The sequence below is a fragment of the Carcharodon carcharias genome, chromosome 13 (assembly GCF_017639515.1).
Source record: "Carcharodon carcharias isolate sCarCar2 chromosome 13, sCarCar2.pri, whole genome shotgun sequence".
Classification (NCBI taxonomy): Eukaryota; Metazoa; Chordata; class Chondrichthyes; order Lamniformes; family Lamnidae; genus Carcharodon; species Carcharodon carcharias.
In genome coordinates, this window is record NC_054479.1 from 2,737,996 (window position 1) to 2,757,652 (window position 19,657).

At 40.0% G+C, this 19,657-nt stretch overlaps 1 protein-coding gene across 7 annotated transcripts in view; it reads left to right on the forward strand.

Annotated features, from left to right (window-relative positions):
- LOC121285630 (membrane-associated phosphatidylinositol transfer protein 2) overlaps positions 1 to 19,657 on the forward strand; it is a 405,846-nt gene that overhangs the window by 297,544 nt on the left and 88,645 nt on the right. For 4 of the 7 annotated variants that reach the window (XM_041202263.1, XM_041202269.1, XM_041202265.1 and 1 more), the window contains 3 exons: positions 5,778 to 5,899; positions 8,432 to 8,665; positions 13,748 to 14,101. In XM_041202263.1, the coding sequence (XP_041058197.1) occupies positions 5,778 to 5,899; positions 8,432 to 8,665; positions 13,748 to 14,101 (710 nt within the window). Of the gene's footprint in view, positions 1 to 5,777; positions 5,900 to 8,431; positions 8,666 to 9,787; positions 9,846 to 13,747; positions 14,102 to 19,657 lie in introns of those variants that run through there. The other 3 variants (XM_041202266.1, XM_041202267.1, XM_041202268.1) reach the window with 3 other exon arrangements.

Consider the following 19,657-nt stretch of genomic DNA (forward strand, 5'->3'; position numbering starts at 1 on the left):
GTTTTACGTGTACTAGTGCAGTGGGGGTGGATGTTAGGATGTATAAGTATGGTGGTGATGGGATTTAGGGTGTATTAGTGTGGGCTGGGGATGTGCTTTTAAAGTGTACTAGTGTGGTAGGCATGGGTTTTTGGGCTTATTAGTGGGCTGGGCTTTAGGGTGTATCTGCGGGCTGGGATGGACTTTTGGGTGTTTTAATGGAGTGGTCATGTGTTTTAGGGTATATTAATGGAGTTGGGGGTGGGTTTTAGGATGGATTAATGCAGTGTTGATGGTTTCAAAATATATTAGTGGAGATTGAATGGGATTTAGGGTGTAATAGTGCAGTGGGGATGGGTTGCAGTTGGTTATGGGAGGGGCACAGTCTTCAAATAAAAATGTTTGAACTCTTGCACCTGCAAAGCATACAATCATAAGGCAGTATAAGAACATAAGAAATAAGAACCTGCCCCTCCATTCAATAAGATCATGGCTGATCTGATTGTTGCCTTAACTCCATTTCCCTGCCTGCCCCTCATAACCTTTGATTTTGTTGTTGGTTGAATACCTTTCTAACTCAGAGTTGAATATGTTCAGTGACCCAGCCTCCGCTGCTCTCTATGGAAGAGAATTCCAAAACTAACGACCCTCAGAGAAGAAATTTCTCCTCATCTTCTTAAATGGGAGAACTCTTATTTTGAAATGTGTCCCCAATTCTAGATTCCCCAACAAGAGGAAACATCCTATGAGTATCTAGACTGTCAAGTCTCCTCAGAATCTTAAGTTCCAATAAAATCACCTCTCATTCTTCTAAACTCCAGTGAATATGGGCCCAACCTGCTCAACCTTTCCTCATAGGACAACCCCTCTATCCCAGGTATTAACCTATTTTCTAGTGAGCTTCAGGATCCCGACATTGGAACAAAATAGGGGTGCTGAGCCCCACTTACCGAAAGCCAGTCTGGGGGAGCTATTTTCCTGGAGGTGGCCCCTTGTTCTGGGCTCATCTGTTAAGGATGGCGGGCTGGCTCCCGACGTTGCTGGCCCACTTACACGGCCGATAGCTCTAGAGCCTCGGCAGCCTGACAGAGAGGCGGGTGCTGCTGAGGTGGATAGGAGAATGCCTTGGAACGGAAAACTAATTACATTTTTAAAAGGGGTGAAGGTAGGGAAAGCCCCCAAGGGAGATTGTTGGGGAACTGGGGGCGGCCTTTCCTGCTGCTGCTCCATCAATGGAGCACTGGCTCCGATGGCCCCCCCCAAGCTTGCTGCAGGGAGGCCACTTCCATTGAGGTGACGGGGGTGCCTTTCTGCCAGTGGCAAACTCTGGCAGGTCTAATCAATTGCTCCTAATTGGGGCTTTAATTATGTAAATTGGCAACCTGCCTCTGTTCAGTGGGCAGCCAATTAACATACCACTCTCCCCGGGAAACAATTTTGGTGCTGGGAATGCATCAGGAAGCCCCCACCCCACCCCCCCAAAACTATTTTTCCAAACCCCGCCTCCAAGCCTGCCACCTAGTGCCGACAACACTCTTCTCATAGATTCCTAGTGTCTATTTGGCCCATCATGTCCATGCCAGAAAAATGCAGCTAGTCCCAATCCCCAGCCTCTTCCTCGTGGCTCTCCAAACATTATCTCTTCTCAAGGCCATGATTGAACCTGCCTCCACCATATGTTCAGGTCATATATTCCTGATCCTAACCGCTCGCTGCATAAAAAAATTTTTCCCTACGTCGCCATTGGTTCTTTCGCCATTTACCTATTAAATTGGCCCTTTCACCAAAGGGAACAGTTTCTCTCCAATTGCTCTAAAGTGTGTGCAGGGGCAGAGAGACATGGGTGTAAATGTACGTAAGTCATTAAAGGTGGCAGGACAGGTAGAGAGAGATGTTTCTAAAGCATACAGTATTTTAGGCTTCACTAATGGGGCATAGAGTAAAAGAGCAGGGAGGTTATGATGAACTTGTATAAGACACTGGTTACACCTCAGCTGGAGTATTGTGTACAGTTCTGGGCGCCACACTTTAGGAAGGATGTGAATGCATTGGAGAGAGTGCAGAAGAGGTTTACAGGAATGGTTTCAGGGATGAGACACTTCAGTTATAGGAAAGTTTGGAGAAGTTGGGACTGTTTTCCTTGGAGAGGAGAAGGCTGAGAGGAGACTTGATAGAAGTTTTCAAAATAATGAGGGGCCTGGACAGAACAGATAGAGAGAAACTGTTCCCTCTTGTAAATGGAACGAGAACCAGAGGGCACAGTTTTAAGGTGTCTTGCAAAAGAAGCAAATGCAAGGTGAGAAAAAGCTTTTTCACACAGCGAGTAGTTAGGGTTTGGAATGCACTGCCTGGAAGTGTGGTGGAGGTAGGTTCAATTAAGGCATTCAAGAGGGCATTGGATGATTATCTAAATAGAAACAATGTGCAGGGTTACAGGTAAAAGGCAGGAGATTGGTACTAAGTTAAAATGCTCAGAGATTTGGTGCAGACATGATGGACTGAATGACCTCTTTCTATACCATGACAATTCTGTGATTTTGAATACCTCTATGAAATCTGCTCTTAATTTTTTTTCTAAAGACAATAACCCCAGCTTCTCCAATCTATCCACGTAACTGAAGTCTGTCATTCTTGTCAACGCTGACCTTTATTCGGCTATTAAACCTGCTCTGGACCATTCTCGTAAATCCTTTCTGCATTCTTTCTAAAGCCTTCACATCCTTCCTGAAATGTGGTGTCCAGAATTGGACATAATATTCCAGTTGAGGCCAGAGCAGTGTTTTATAAAGGTTCATTATAACTTCTTTGCAATAGCACTTTTGAAAAAAAATGGCAAATAAACCTTTCAGTCATGCTTTTTGTAAACAAAAGCAAAATATTGCAGATGCTGGAGATTGAAATAAAAATAGAAATTGTCAGAAAAATGAACTCAGCAGGTCTAGCAGCATCTGTGGAGTGAGAAACTGAGTTAACGTTTCAAGTCCAAAATGACTCCTCTTCTGAACTGAAGAGAGGTAGTGTGTGATGGTTTTATGCTGTTGAAAAAGTGGTCCGGGGGGAACAGGTGGAGCAAAAGAGAAAGTTGGGGACAGGTCAGCGGGCTGGGGAAATTAAATGACAATGATGTCATGGAACACAAGGCAAAGGGAATGGTAATTATAGTATTAAAGAAACAGAGCGGGGTCCAGAGCAGGTGTTAATAGCTGAATAAAGATCAGCACTGTCTGAAAGCAAAATAGCAGAATGTGTTAATAGCAGAATAAAGATCAGCACTGTCTGAAAGCAAAATAGCAGAATGTGTTAATAGCAGAATAAAGATCAGCACTGTCTGAAAGCAAAATAGCAGAATGTGTTAATAGCAGAATAAAGATCAGCACTGTCTGAAAGCAAAATAGCAGAATGTGTTAATAGCAGAATAAAGATCAGCACTGTCTGAAAGCAAAAAATGAAAACAAGGTGAAGACTGACACTTGGTTGGGGGTGGGGGAGGAGATTCAAAATGGAGAATCGAGCTCATGGCCAGGAGTTTTTGAACTCAATGTTGAATCCAGAGGGCTGTAAATGCCTGATCAGAAGATGAGGTGTTGTTCCTCTGGCTTGCATTGGGCTTCACTGGAACATTGTAGCAGGCCGAGCACTGAAAAGTGAGCATAAGAACAATGCTTTTTGTAAAGTCTGCCATGAATAGAAATGTTAATGTAAAGTTTAGAAAAAGCATATAATATTTTAAAGTATCTTTTGGGAATGGATCGCTGTGAAAAGCTTAGTCTTTCTTGGGTTGAAACAACTGGCTTATTGAAAATGTTGCTGATTTCTTGCCAGCAAATAACACGCACTGTTAGCTGCACTTTTGCATGAGGAAGTATACAAGTTCTCAGCATGATGCTGAAAAGCTCACCGCTTGGCCATGTTACTCTAATTGATTAATTATCCAGATATGGAGAACTGTATAGCTATTTTTTTATTTGTTCAGGGGATATGGGTGTCACTGGCTAGACCAGCATTTAATGCCCATCCTTAGTTGCCCTTGAGAAGGTGGCGGTGAGCTGCTTCTTGAACCACTGCAGTCCATGTGGTGTAGGTACACCCACAGTGCTTTTAGGGAGGGAGTTCTAGGAATTTGACCCAGCGACAGTGAAGGAACAGTGATATAGTTCCAAGTCAGCATGGTGTTTGACTCAGGGGAACTTCCCATCCCATGCATCTGCTGCCCTTGCCATTCTAGGTGGTAGAGGTCGTGGGTTTGGAAGGTGCCGTTGAAGGAGCCTTGGTGAGTTCCTGAAGTGCATCTTGTGGATGGTACAGACTGCTGGCACTGTGTGTCGAGAGTGGGTGTTTAAGGTGCTGGGTGGGGTGCCAATCAAGCAGGCTGCTTTGTCCTGAATGGTGTTGAGCTTCATCCAGGCAAGTGGAGAGCACCCCATCACATTCCTGACGTGCCTTGTCGATGGTGGACAGGCTTTGGGGAGTTAAAAGGTGAGTTACTCTCCACAGCATTCCCAGCCTCTGACCTGCTCTTGTAGCCACAGTATTTATACCGCAGTTCAGTTTCTGGTCAGTGGTAACTCCCAGGATGTTAGGATTGTAATGGGTGGTAATACAGAGGTTCTAATTGAAGATGCGAATTATAAGCAATACTGAGGGTAATAGTGAAACAACATAATTTTATTATTGATGTTTAATCATCATTATTCTTGATAACATTGATCATTATACTGCAACCATCCATTACTACTAATTTAAAATGAATCTGACAGTACTCTATACCAACTAAATTTCTCATAAACCTCTATCCTCATCGACAAAAATAATTTGGTGCCTGCAGTCATAACCTTATTCAAGAAAAACATTTATCCAAATAAAATTATTTGCACTTACTACAATATTATTCTGTCCTATCTGTCTCCCTGGCAAGGTTGAATTTTGCTGAATGTTATCTTTGTTTATCACCTGAGATTGTTCTGAAATGAAGGTAGAGGCTGGATTTATAACTTGTAGACTGTGTGCATTATTAGCAAAAATTGCATCTTTTATATAAAATGACTTATTTCTAATAAAGATTCAAAGCCTTAATTTTTCCAGTTGAGAGCACTTTCCGTCGAACAACCTAGGTTTGGAAGCAAAAGAACAGGTGGCCATTTGGCCCATTGTGTTGATGCCAACTCTTTGCTAGAGCAATCCAAAAATTTATCTCACTGCACTGCCCTCTCCCCAATGCCCTATATCAACCTGCCACTTCAAATATTTATCCTCTGTTCCCCTAAAAGTTTCAATGATCTCTGCCTCACCTCTCCTTGTGGCAAAGTATTCCATGCCCCTGCAAGCTGCTGTGAAATTCCTCTTACCTCTCTGATAATTTTAAATTTGTGATCCCTTGTCACTGACATTCCAACCAGAGGAAATAGTCTTTCCTTTTCTTCTCCAAAATCTCTTTACAAATCTATTTTTAACCTTCTCTGCTCCTGTGCAAGTAGTTCCAGTATCTCAAGTCTACCCTCATCAATATAATTTCAAATCCTTGGCACCACCTTAGTTATTTCTTTCTAGCAGCTCTAGAACGTTAAGGTCCTTTCGATAATGGAGTACTCAAAATTGCAAACCATACTCTAACTGTAGCCTAATAAACATGCTGGAAATAGAGTAATATACCTGTTTAAAGCTGTCAAGACCGGTGGCTTGCTTCTCCAGTGGAAACCCTGCTTTTACAGGAATGGTATTTAAGCTGTTTGTCAATGATTGAAAGATGAAACAGTCTGTTTGCAGAAATGATTGTGCATCTTTGCACTTTTTTATTGCAGATATACCTGTCCCTTTGTGGAGAAGTTTTTCATTGATATTGAAACGTATTATAAACCTGATTCAGGAGATCATGCCAATGTATTTAACCTCTCAACTGCTGAAAAAAGACAGAGGATGCTTGGTATAGTATTTGTCTTTTTTAAATATAGTTTTATTGATAAACTTTTGGTTATGGAAGTAAATCTAATTAAAGAAGATGCCAAGTAAAGTTCATACTGTCATTGTATTTTAGCTAAATGATTTCATGCAATATAGATATGAAGATCTTCATATTGAGAGGTACAATGCTGGATAGCTGGATCCTGGTTTGATAGTTACAGGCCTGAATCTACTGCTCAGATACACTGGTCAAAATTTGCTAGTCTTAGGCCAAGTAGCTGAGTTAGGTGCCAGGCTGTGGTAGCACACTGCAGTTTGAATGAGGAAGAGAGGAAATGTTACCAACATGTCATTCCCTGCTGTGTGTGCATCTTGTCAGTGAGTCACTGTGCTTAGGAAGGCATTTATAGCTCCGAGTGCCAAACCAGAAGGAGGCTGTGTGTTGTTGAGGGAAGAATAAAAGTTTTATTGAACTAAAGATGTTACTACAGTAACATTCCACTTTGCATCCCTTTGGAGGTATATAAAAATTGTATATTGTGAAAAGGGGGAAAAAGAAATACTTGCATTTACATAGTGCTTTTCATGACTACTGGATGTTTCAAAGCGCTTACAGCCAATGAGTTACTTTTTGAAGTGCAGCTACTGTGTTAATGTAGGAAGTGCAGCAGCCAATTTTCACACAGCAAACTCCCACAAACAGCATCGTAATGTTGATCGTATAACCTGTTTCTTGTGATGTTGATGAAAGGATAAATATTGTGCAGGACAGCAGAGCTAAACTCCCCTGCTCTTCTTTGAAATAGTGCCATGGGGTCTCTTACCCACCTGAGCAGGCAGATGGGGCCTCTGTTTAATGTTTCATCTGAAGGACAGCACCTCCAACAGTGCAGAGCTCTCTCAACTACTGCATTGGAATGTCGGCCTAGACTTTTGTGCTCAAACCATGGAGGGGGAACTTTCATTTGGAAGGCTTAACATTACTTCACATTATAAGTAAAATTGCACTGGAACAAAATGTTATTAAGGGGTCACTAAAAAAAAACCCAGCACATTCTCATATTCTGAGTTACAGGCAACTTTCACCATTTTTACTACTTCATTCCCACTTAGATATTCCATCTGAGCAAAAACAAATGTTTTATCAACAGTACTGTCTGCTTAAAGTACTACTTCCAGTTTTTAGCTGTGTCAAGCATGTGGGGTCAGTATTCAGCAGGGCAAAGGCAAACACCAGGCACCATTCTCAATGTGTTGTAGTTTGGCATACTTTTAAAGCAAAACTAAATGTTGGCTTCATTTACACAAAATGTGTTTCATCCATGAACCCCACAAACCTAAAGTGACTTGTTTGAGGTTTAGGGAGTTTTAGTTTAGTGTAAAATACCCAGCACATTACAGTTCAGCAATCCAAGTATCCACATTCACAGTATCCACATCCAAGTATCCACATATCAATCCAAGTATCCACGTTCACAGCTTTGTGTGTGGGTACATAAGCCAGGGCAAATTTTTGCTTATACATAATTAGAAGTCTGTGCATGTGTTCCATATTGTACCTGTTTGAATATACCAGCAAAATTCAACAAAGATCATCTGTCTTCAGCTTTGCAGTAATTACAGCTTAGTTTTAAGATTATTTTGTATTTTAGTGATTCACTGAGATAACATTCACTTATTCTGTGATTTGTATTACATATCATTTAACCATTCATGAATATTATAAACTTATCAAAAATTCAATGTGTTTGTCACTAATGGCATGATGGTATGGTTTTTGATCCTGTGTAACATATGACATTTACTGATTAAGTCCTTTCAGATTTACAATGTACATCTTGCTCAGGACAATCCCATTTTACATCTGATTAAATCTTAAGAGATACTTGGTTTGAAAGCTTTGTTCAATTAGACAAGTGTGTAGCATTTGAAATGCATTATAAAAAAAAGATGGTTGTTGTACTCAAGTTGTTAAACTGTTGGCCAAAACCATCCAGTTGACAAACAAATTGGGACAGTTGGCACTTTCTGTAGTGTGGTTTGAAGCCATGATTGTCCTCTGTGCTCCAACATTTCTGATTCTAACCTGAATCTGAGAAGGGTGCTTCAAGTAGAGGCTAAGTGCTTTCACCAGAGAGGGAAAAAGGGTGGTGGGGAGGTTGAATGGGTGCATTGGTGTTCAACTCAGAACTGTATTAGCTGAGAACTGAAATTGATTATCTGCAGACTGCAGATGGACCAAGGACAAGGGAGAAATGATCCATTTACTGCCTATATTGCATTTTATATTCTATAAGCTGTGGCCTTTTTTATTGATTTTGATTCGATGTTGTCTATTTCTTTTGGGACTATGAAAATTCATTTTATCTCTGGGATTTGAATTGAATCTTTAGTTCAATTTCATTGCACATGACAATCAGCATGTGTTGGTTGGGATTAATTTTCCTTTTCAGGTTTAAGGTCTGCTGCAATTTTTTAAATATGACTGCCTTTTCTGCTGCATTTGAAATAAACATGACACCTGATATACACACTTTGTGCTTCTGTGTCTCAGATCCGATTGATATTGTCAAAGATCCCATTCCTCCTAATGAATACAAAACAGAAGAGGACCCTAAACTGTACAAGTCTTTCAAGACAGGAAGGGGACCCCTGTCTGATGACTGGATAGAGGACTGCAGGAATAAACCTGGAAAAATGCCAATTATGTGTGCATACAAACTCTGCAAAGTAGAGTTTCGATACTGGGGAATGCAGTCCAAAATAGAGCGATTCATCCATGATGTAGGTAAGTTTGCCAGTTGCAACTTACACATTTTTCAAGAAAAGATAGTGATGTGTTTTGCATGAAACACTATCATTAAACTTGTAAAATAAAGTTAATTCCGTGTCTGTGGTGTTTTCAAGTCTTGCTATGAAGGGTGACAAAAGGAAAATTATTTACACTGGTTACCAACTTGGTTGATAATCAGAAAACGCCACCTCTGAAGAAGTTATCACATCAACATAGACCAATGACCAGGAAGACATCGAGGTTAAACTTTGCATTTTAACACTTTGAATGACATTTTTCCTTAATGCGCTATTCATGGGTATATCATTTAGTGGCAGAGCTGTATATTACATATAGTTTTATAGTGTTAATGGCTGCTTGCACCATCGCTGATTGGACACCAAAGCATGTTTGCTGCGACTGTGGTGTCCAGCAATGCTTACTCCATATTCTGAGCAACTTGTGTTTTTTCTAATCTGTTACAGACTAGTTTCCACTTCTACCCCAATTTTGTTTTATAGTTATTTGATAGACGGTTGTCTATTAAGTTTAATTTTTTTAATTCAAATCAAAAGATGAAAGATGTCCAGTAACTGGGAAAAGAGAACTAGTTTTTCACCTTCTGTCACCCAGTGTCAGCTGCTGAGAACAGCCACTGTCCTGATGACACACTCATCATCACCATCAACGCAGCAGTCTGATTTTTGGCATATATTTTGACAGACTTTGATGTACATCAATAAAGTTAATGATTCCTTCTATTTGATTTGATATTCAATATACAAGAAAGTAAGCAGATTTCATGAGTGTTGAAAGATATTGATGCAGGGTTGTTATTTATGATTAGAACTGGTGACATGTACTTTAAAAAATATTAAAATGCAAGTGTGGATGTGTTGAGCAGGAATAGTTTGCTTAAATTGATGCAGAAAATGTTCTTAACGGTAGTGTGGTAGCATTTCCAGTAATTACCAAAAAGAGAAATTGCTGAAAACAGAGACATCTTGCTGAAGCTTTTCATCTTCCACTCATCAGGACAAATGCAAGAGTGCCAAATTTCAAACGATCACTACAATTTATACCGCAGGAAGAAAGAGTGCTGTTTGGTTGGCAGGTCCACTCTGGTTGAGGTGTTGCCATGGAGAAAGCAATGGGGAACTGTAGGCCTCCCAAGCTCCTGGATAATTCTAAAAAGGTGCAAGCCTTGAACATCTTCCTTTGTTTGCAGAAACAGGGCCTTGCACATGAATGTATGTCTCATCTAGCAATCGTAAATTAACCATGTTATAAGATCGACTGATTATCTTAAATTAGTTGTTACTGTAATGTTTGCACACTCAGGATTATTTAACAGGTGCTGCCCAATTACAGAATCACATCTAACAGTAGATGTTTTGTTTTGGCTTTTGTAAGTGTGGGCTGTTTGAGTACAGTCCGTACTCTACCTATTGCAAATAACTGAAGGAACATGCTGTTTGATTCATTCAGCCAATCATTAAGTGGCCCTAGGTGTCACTGTCCACTGAAGCGGAGCTACCTGCCACTTTCAATCCCCGCCATGGAAACAAAATTCAGTCCATAGTGTCCTAACATTACACCACAGTGGACATACTTGTTGTGAAATCTACTTTTGCAATAATTTGAATGGTCCACTTGTTGCTTGGTGATATTTGCTGGGTTCAAAATTTAATAGTTTGCAGTGGAATCTAAAAATCTGTTTAATGAACTGAACCCTGGGTTGCACAAAAAGCAATAAAGCTGATAATAAATAAATAATGCAGCAAAATTAAACTTATTCCCAAGTAGAAACAATAGTAATACCTTAAATTTTTGTGTATGGTAATTTACTTTGTGATCTTTTGTTTGTGTTGGATCAAGCATTAAATATGTTATCTGTTATCTTGAAAGAAAATGATGTTTTGTCATTTGAAGCTTTCTTGACATCAACAACCTTGTCACCCTGGGGGCATGACTGTAACTACAGTTGTTTAAGCAAAATTACATGGGCAGACTAGGTTAGTGCATCAAATAAAATATTTAAGTATAGATTTATACATTTTATTACGGGTAGCCAGCAGAGCAGGTTTAACAAAAACAGAAGGTATTGGAAATCTACAGCAGGTCAGTCATCAACTGTAGAGTAAACAAACAGGCTAACTTCTCAGGCCACTGCCCTTTTTTGGAATCCAGTTTATTGTAAGCTAAAACGTTAACCTATCTGATCTCTACACCAATGCTTCCTGACTTGTGTGCATCCAAGTATGTTTTATTTCTGTTCCAGATTTCCATCAATTGCAGATTTTTTTGTTTCCTTTTCATTAGAATTTGCTTAAGTTTTTCCCTGGTGAGAATTAAGTCTTCATGAATTTTTGGAGGAAGCTCTGGCTGTGAATCAGTCAGAACCCTGTGAAGGAACAGGAGGAGACTGTGAAGGGACAATGGCCCAGTGATTTCAATCAGATCATAAATGCGCTCTATTCATATTTATTATGTGTCAATCAAAGGATATTCAGTGTTGGAGAGTAAAACATTCTACATTTCAGGAATCCAATGTCAGCATTCATTGCGTGGAATTTAATACAACTAGAATTAAACTAAAAGCCAAATACTGCAGATGCTGGAGATCTGAAATAAAAACAGAAAATGCTGGAAAAATCAGCAGGTCTGGTAGCATCTGTGGAGAGAGAAACATAGTTAACATTTTGAGTCTATTTTGAGTCTTCTTTGGAACAGAGTTAAGATAACCTCTCTCTGCTCTGCCCCAGTAATATACTTCAGCCCCAATCTTAGAGCAGCTTGCGCTGCACTAAAATGGTTTTCTCCATTTCTAATACTATCTGTCATTAGACCTCTCTAAATAATAGTCAGTTATTGTTAAATGAGGGCTACTTTTGTGCTTGGGTGTAGACCTGGTAGGAACAGATTGGAACTGACCAAACTCTTGTGTAATCAAAAGAAAAGAAAGGATGAAGACTTGTATCCATTATCATGTTTTTCACATTCTCGGGACATCCACAATGCATGACCAATAAAAGGATTGTCATGCCATTTTATCGTTATTCATCACAGAGTTTTATAAGGTGCCTACAGTCAGGTTGTTACCCACGTGGAGGTACAAAAGTAATTGGAGACAATACATATCTGTGTAATTCATCTTCCGGCCACCTGTTATTATTTATAGCAGCTGCTTAAACTGTAAGCTAAAAGAACTGACAGCATAGCTGGTTGAATTGGCCTCACAGTAACTATTAATAATGATTAAACTTGAATAAAGAAAAGGAAAGTGTGCGTGCTCTGAAAACCGAACATGCATGACACTAGTTTGTCCACTTCTGCTACATCTTAGCCCCCACATGTTATTAAGTTTAGTGAGTTATTTTGAAACTTGGATAGGATGATGATTATAAATGCACTGGTGTCATAAATCCTGCCCAGATGATAATTACAATATCCAGCCCATTGCTATCAATAAGGTAAAAGGCTTGTGAACCAGGGAATAAATAAAAATAATTTTGTTCATGAAACTTGATAATTGGCCCCTTCTGACCATATAATTTACTGAATTATTTTCTATTAATGAATAAAATTGTGTCATTATCTATTACATAATGATACAATAATGCAGTGTGAAGTTTCTCTTTTGGTGGCCAAGTGGAGAATCATCATGGAAGCCAAGTTACAGAGAAACTCATGCATGTAGGGTTTCTGTTTACCAGACGTGGGGCTTTATACTTTACACAATACGGTTTTGTGTCTTTCTCCTGTACCCTATGGAGTTTGCACACCATGGAATTCCACACAGTGAAATGTGGAGAAGTCAACACTGCCTTGAATGGCTGCCCCAATACTCTAAATTCTATCATTCCATGTAGTTCACACATAAAGAGGATTAAAGAAAAGGAAAATTTGAGTTAGTTTGCAGATGTGTGTGCTTTATTTAAAATTGCAATTGATTTCTGAGATGAAATTTTATTTAAAGCAATTGCTACCCTTCCATTTGAAAAGTGTAAGTGATTTCATTGGAGAAAGGAAGATAGTACATTTAATTTGAATTGCTGTTGCATTGCTACATCTAATTTTTGAGAAGCAGACATAAGGAGTAGAGGGCAAGAGGAGGCATCCCAGAAACAGGGTGGCAAGTGGTAAATGCTGGGGTCCCTTGGCATGTTATAACCTGACAGTTTCACCGGTAGGCATCTGCTTATGTCCGGCCAAGATTAGCCAGCCATGAGCTGAGAGTTTCTATGGAGCCACGTCAAACAATTCCCTGCCCAGTGATTGGTCTACTCTCCAGGTATCGAGAATGACCCAGACAAGCTGTTGAAGTGTCAATGCTGCCCTGATGTACTGCAGGCCAGTCTGGCTCAATTGCCAGATGACCCTCAGCCATGGAGCAATGACTTAGAGGATCAGTTATCTTTTGTGATCTTGGAACCACCTCAACTCCAAAGGGATCCTACTTCTCTCTCTCTATCCCCTCCACTTGTCTGCCAAAAGAGTGCAGTTATTAAGTGGCATGGGTTTAAACACTTGCTCGACGAACATTGTTGGGGAGACAGCGTAGTGTTAATGTCACTGGACTAGTAATGCAGGCTAATGCTCTGGGGACACGGGTTCAAATCCCACCATGGCAGCTGGTGGAATTTAAATTCAATTAATAAATCTGGAATTATAAAGTTGGTCTCGGTAATGGTGACCATGAAACTTGCATCGATTGTCATAAAAACCCACCTGGTTCACCAATGTCCTTTAGGGAAGAAAATCTGCTGTCCTCATCTGGCCTGGCCTACATGTGACTCCAGACCCACAGCAACGTGGCTGACTCTTAACTGCCCTCTGAATAGCCCAGCAAGTTACTTAGCTCAAAGGCAATTAGTGTTGGGAAACAAATGCTGGCCTTGACAGTAATGTCCACATTCCATGAAAAATTAAATTTAAAAAAAAGCAAGAAATTATCTGTGTGTGTAAGACTGTGTACACCATCTTGTGTTTGTTTAACCCAATCTTACTTTTATTTTGGAGTCATGTCTAAAATATGTTCAAACTCATTTAGATTCATGCATCTGATTGGTTTAAAATTGTCTCTGTGTATTGCAGGTTTGAGGAAAGTCATGCTGAGAGCTCACCGACAGGCGTGGTGCTGGCAGGATGAGTGGTATGGCCTGACCATGGAAGATATTCGGCGACTCGAGCGAGAAACACAGCTCATGCTGGCCCAAAAAATGGCCCAGTTCATGGCTCAGTTCAACCTAAACAATGGTGAAGCTGAACAAGCTGGCCCAAGTCAACCCTCCAATGAGAACGATCTAGGCACAAATATTTCCATCACCGGCCTTGATCCAGAACCTGACACTGCCAATCTGAAGGACTACAATGGCTCGCTAACGGAAAGAGCACTAACTAAACAGTGGTCTACGTCATCCAAATCATCACGCTCATCAAAAAGAGGAGGTAGGATTTGGGAACTCATAGCTTACTGCTTTCTCAAGAGTGCCTTTAAAACAAAAATACCAACTTCACTTTCTCCCCTCATTCTGTCTTTTCATTATTGTATGCACGGTAATTCTGGCTAATGCCTGTACCTCAATCCATCATCGTTTATCACATTGCAGTTTGTGGGAACTTGCTGGGCACAAGTATCTGTCTTGTTTCCTACATTACAACAGTGACTATACTTCAAAACTAGGCATTTGGTACAACACAACTAGAGTATTGCTGGAAAAAGAGACATGTCGAAGCTTTTTGTCTTGCACTCATCAGGACACTCATAAGAATAACAAGGGGAAAACAACAACTTATACTATATGTGAAGAGAATGCTGATTGGTTGGCAAGTGGACTCTGGTAGAGGTATTGCCATGGAGAATGCACCAGTGATGGTAACTGACAGTTAACTTGCCAACCAATCAGCACTCTCTTCACATGCAGTATAAATTGTTGCTTTCCCCCAACATTGGTATTGTTGCAAGTGTCCTGAAGAGTGCAAGATGAAAAGCTTTGACATGTCTCTTTTTTCAGCAACACTTCAAAAGTGCTTCATTGACTGTAAAGCGCTTTAGGACTTCGAGGTCATGAAAGGTGTTATATAAAGAGAAGTCTGTCTTTTTTAGGACAAAAAATAAAAACATGACTTTCTCTACTATTTTTTGGCCTTTCTCTCCTCCAATCTTAAAAGCATTGACTTGTTGCTGGAGTACAGATTCCACATCTGACTGTTGTCTCTCCAGTACCTCATCCAAGTGATATTCTTCATGTGTGAGCTGAGACAGTGTTTAACCACATGGGGCATCACACTGAGTCGAATCCTCCTTTGGCAAGGCATCCAGACATGCAGTTCCAACAGAGATCACTGCTCAGAATGGCAATTTTGATCATATTTTTCCCCCCAGTCCCTTACTTATTTCTTTACAGCTTTATCTGGATAAACTTGTATGTGCCTGCCAAGATAAGTTTTAGTATTTCTTTAATAGCAAAGTTTCAAGCTTGAAATATGAATATAATGAACAGGGAACGTTACATAATCCAGCTGGCTTGACCCCTCAACTATGCTCTGTTTTCAACATTGAGTCCCAACTGGTATTTCTCATTTTTATTTGGGGATGCGTTCACTGCCCTTGATTTAGATGCTAATTTATATTGATTCAACTCTCCAAGCCAAACTTCAACCATTAAAGTTGTGACCAAATAAATAGTACAAGCGATAGAATGAGTTCCTCTAATGAAAGTTTATTTTCTTTCCACTTCGTATGTTGTATTATGCAAATATGTTAAAATGCTAGGCAAATATTTCATGGCAGTGGGTTTGCATTGATCTTTTGAATTGCCTTTCTGATACAGTTCACCACTGCATCACAAGCGCTTAGTAGTTGCTGTCTTTCAGCATGCGTATGCTTCTGTGGAGCCGAACTCTTTGTTGTAATGCCAGCTGGCCAGAAAAGCCCAATTTGTTGAGGCATTGTGACATCGGTATATTGTGTAGTACCCAGCAGTGTAAGTGAAAGAGCCAAAGCTGGGCCTTGAGAGAGCAAGAACTTAGTGCAGCATGACAGCCATTGTCCAAAGCATTTTAGATGCATCAAAGTATTGCTTTCCCTGACAAGACTCCTGATGAGACCCCTGCCATTTCTGCCCTTTCTGCAGTGAGAAGACAGAATTTAGAATGCTGGGTATTTTTTAATGTCCTTCTGTTCAATTTTTAACTTGTTCTTCTAATTCTAAGTTTTTGTTTTGAAGTATTAAACAGAAATGTAGATTCTCGAATACTGATGGTGCAGAGCCTTTTTTTAATGAATTTGTGTGTACAGTCTAAAGTGCACCATGTGTAAGAGCACCATGCTCCTAAGTGATGTTTGGAAGGAGTGGGTGTGGAGGATTTCGGAGTGGCCACCTATAATTTAGCTGGCATCTTACACCAGGACTGACCTTGTGTGCTGTGTGTACCTCTCCTGCCACTTGTACAAACGCCAAAGGACTAGCATCGAATTGAGATCCATACTTCTATTCTACATAGAAAGGAAAAAGGAAGACTTGCATTTATATAGTGCCTTTCTTGACCTCTGGATATCCCAAATGCTTTACAGCCAATTAAGTACTTTTTACGTGTAGTCTCTCTTGTAATGTAGAAGATGCTACAGCCAATTTGTATACAGCAAGCTCCCACAAACAGTAATGAAATAATGATCAGGTTATCTGTTTTTAGTGATGGTGGCTATGAGTAAATATTGACCAGAGCACTGGGTCGAACACCCCTGCTCTTCTATGAAATAGTGGTTGCGGGATCGTTTATATCCAACTGGGTGTTTGCAGGGTGGGGGTGGATCAGACAGGGCCTCAGTTTAACGCCTCATTGAAAAGGTAGTGCCTCCAACAGCAAGTGTTCTCTCAGTATTACACTAGGGGTGTCTGTATTGTGTTCAGATCACTTCACCATAGGATGACATGCGCTGCTTCCAATTCAAAATGTATAACCTTCTGCATGGATTAGCATGCAACTGTGGTAGTTCATATGGGAGTTCCACATAGCCTTTGTTCACTTCTGGAGAGGTCAAGAGCAAGCTATGCTGTTCAGGTTAAACCATCAGTCATATTTGCTAACAGAGAGGAATTCAAAAAGAAACAAGATGATCATAACACATTAATGTTTAAGCTGCACACTATTTGCAGATTTGGAAGGCGTGCTGGAGTTTTTGAGAGTAACTTTCCAGAATGTTTTAAATGAATCCTTGAGTAATATTTTTGTGTATGATGACAGCAGTCCCCATAGTATTCTCTATCACCGTGTTGACTTGAAAAATAATTGATTAAACTGAGAGAACAAAGATAAGCTTTTATTCCAAGGCCAGGAAAGACTGTTCATGTCACAAATGAGGTCTCCTCAAAGGTGAGCATTACACATGGGCATCCTGGCCTGCTGCTCCCTGGCTCTGTTTACGTTCATGTTGCATTTCAAAAGCCTCAGAAATTTGGCCAAAGCAATCTGCACATGACGTCATAGCATACACTACGTTTGTCAAAGATTTTTGTTTGTTCTTATCATTGCCTCTGTTTGATGCATGCTCCTTTCAACCAGAGATATCAATGTGTGAAAGATTCTGGTTCTAATCATAGAAATGCAAGCCTTACAGCCATTTATATATTCTGTCTTCAATTTTATTTTTTCACAGTTGTAATAAGCACTATAATCTGTATCACAGATTGTAATCAAGTTTTTTTGTATATTTTTGAAGATAAATGAATCCTTCACTCTGCATTGAGTTGTGGTTGCCAATATCTCGGATTGATTTCAGTCAGCATGAGCTACGACTTTGCTGAAAGCCTCCTGGTAGATCTGTGATATTGACGCCATCTGTTACTTGTGATGCGGTTTATTTATAGAAATTGTTAGCAATGTGGTGCTGACGTCTTTTGCTGCGTGAATTCACTTTGTCATTCAAACTGGCTTCTTGTGCTTTCTCAAATGGGCAGGACTGTTCGGTCAAGAACTATAGCAGTGAAGGAAAAACAAATCACTCCCTCCGCATCTCCTCTTAGTCTGCATTGAATCTAATAAGATCAGCCTGCATTATTTTGGGGACAATTAAATTGAACTCTTTCGTCAGCTGAACAGTGATGTAATAGTCCGTTGGCAATATGGCTCAATATATTGACCTGCTTTTTATGGCCTTATTGATTAGAAATATTTCACAGAATATAACTCTGCTAATCCCAGATTAATGGGAAAGGTGGTACATAATTGAAAACCACGTCCACTGAATACTAAAGAGGTCTATTGCAATATTGATGCTGAAGCATGTAATGAATTTTATTCGGTAAGTTTCTTACTTTCCTTCTCATTTGGGATGCACTGCTTAATTAAGGATGGATTTTCCGGTGCCTCCCTGCAACCAGCGTGTGTCCTATTCACTTGTGTTAAAATTAAATTTTGATTCTGCAGTTTCAGTTTCTTGCCAAAATGCTGCTGCAAGTTCTTAGAAGGATTTGAAAGAGTCATGCAGTTTGGAAGTCAGCATTTGAAAACTTATTCTGAGTGCTGTTTTCCAGCTCTCTAGTTCCCTCGCCTCCTTTAAGACATTCCTTAAAACCAGATGTTTTGCTACGTTAAAGGAGTTGCGTAATTGCGGGTTGTTGCTGATGATTCATGATTGCTTCGAACTTAACTGCTACTCAAACGATAATGCCAGCCATTATAATGTTACATATCTAAATCAGCGGTTTCTCAGCCACATTTGGACATTTCACTTTTCTGCTATTGACTTTTACATCACATGTCATCCAGTTGGCTCATGTTTTATTAAACAACAACAAATCACAAATAAAAATATAGGCAACAAATAACTTGAGGGCGGAAGAAGTAGGTAGTCAAAATTCCAATGACAAACTACTGAAGATGTCTGAAAACATCCAATATGGAATAAGCAGTTAATAAATGATGCCAATGTGAAAAAAATAGGCAACCAATGAAATTGCTCAAAATATTTTCAGATCAATTTTTGGGGTATTGTCTTGTGAGTAACATGGTACCTCATTGTGAATGGGAGGTTGGCAACATATGACTTGAAAAATATGTAACTTTAAAGAGAAACATTAAAAGTGCTCATAAATGTATCTATCCCTTCTTTTGCTCCCTCAACAGTTTCTGTAAACGTGAGTGTTCGTAACCACAGGATCCAGATTTCTGCTAGTTGTCAAAAGAACCAGAGGGGAGATGAGAATTTTCTTTTCTAGCAGCAAATTCTTGTGATCTGGAATGTACTGCCTGAAAACATGGTGGAAGCAGGTTCAACAGTAACTTTCAGAAAGGGAATTGAATAATTACTTGTAGCAGAAAAGTTTGTAGGGCTATAGGAAAACATAAGGGAAGGGGGACTAATTGGATAGCTCTTTCAGAGAGCTAGCACAAGCCTAATGGGCTGATTGCCTGTTGTGCACAGCCCTTGCATGCACACTGTGTGCCTTGAAACATCCTTGTCTGTCTCCTGGTTCCCTGCAGCAAATAGATCCATTCTTACATTGGATATATGGCACAGAAACAGGCCATTTGGCCCATTTAGTCCTTGCTGGCTTTTATGCTCCACTCAAGCCTCTTCCCATCTTTCCTCCTCTAATAACCATTTATTCCCTTTTCCTTTAAATGTTAGAAATAGTCATGCCAGTTCCTGCAAAATGTGTTGGTGAATTCGACTGCAGTCCCCAGGAGCAACTTTTGGGTATATGTTCCAGCAAGAAAAGTTGATATATCATCATCTTTAAAATTATCCCAGTCTGCAAACCTGCTTCTCCAATTGCCTTAATTTCCTTATTCCCACATTGTTGCCCAGAGCCTCCTATGTGGTGCTATGTGATGGAAATGCATGTTACTGCTTAGTCTTTCATTAGAGTAAAGCAGTAGGAGCCAGAAAATCAACTTAAAAGAAAGGCATCACCCCACATCTATTCTTCCCCAAAAACATGTATTTTCAGCTATATTGCTTGCCTCAGGCCTCATCTCAGCTTCTGCTGCTGATTCCCT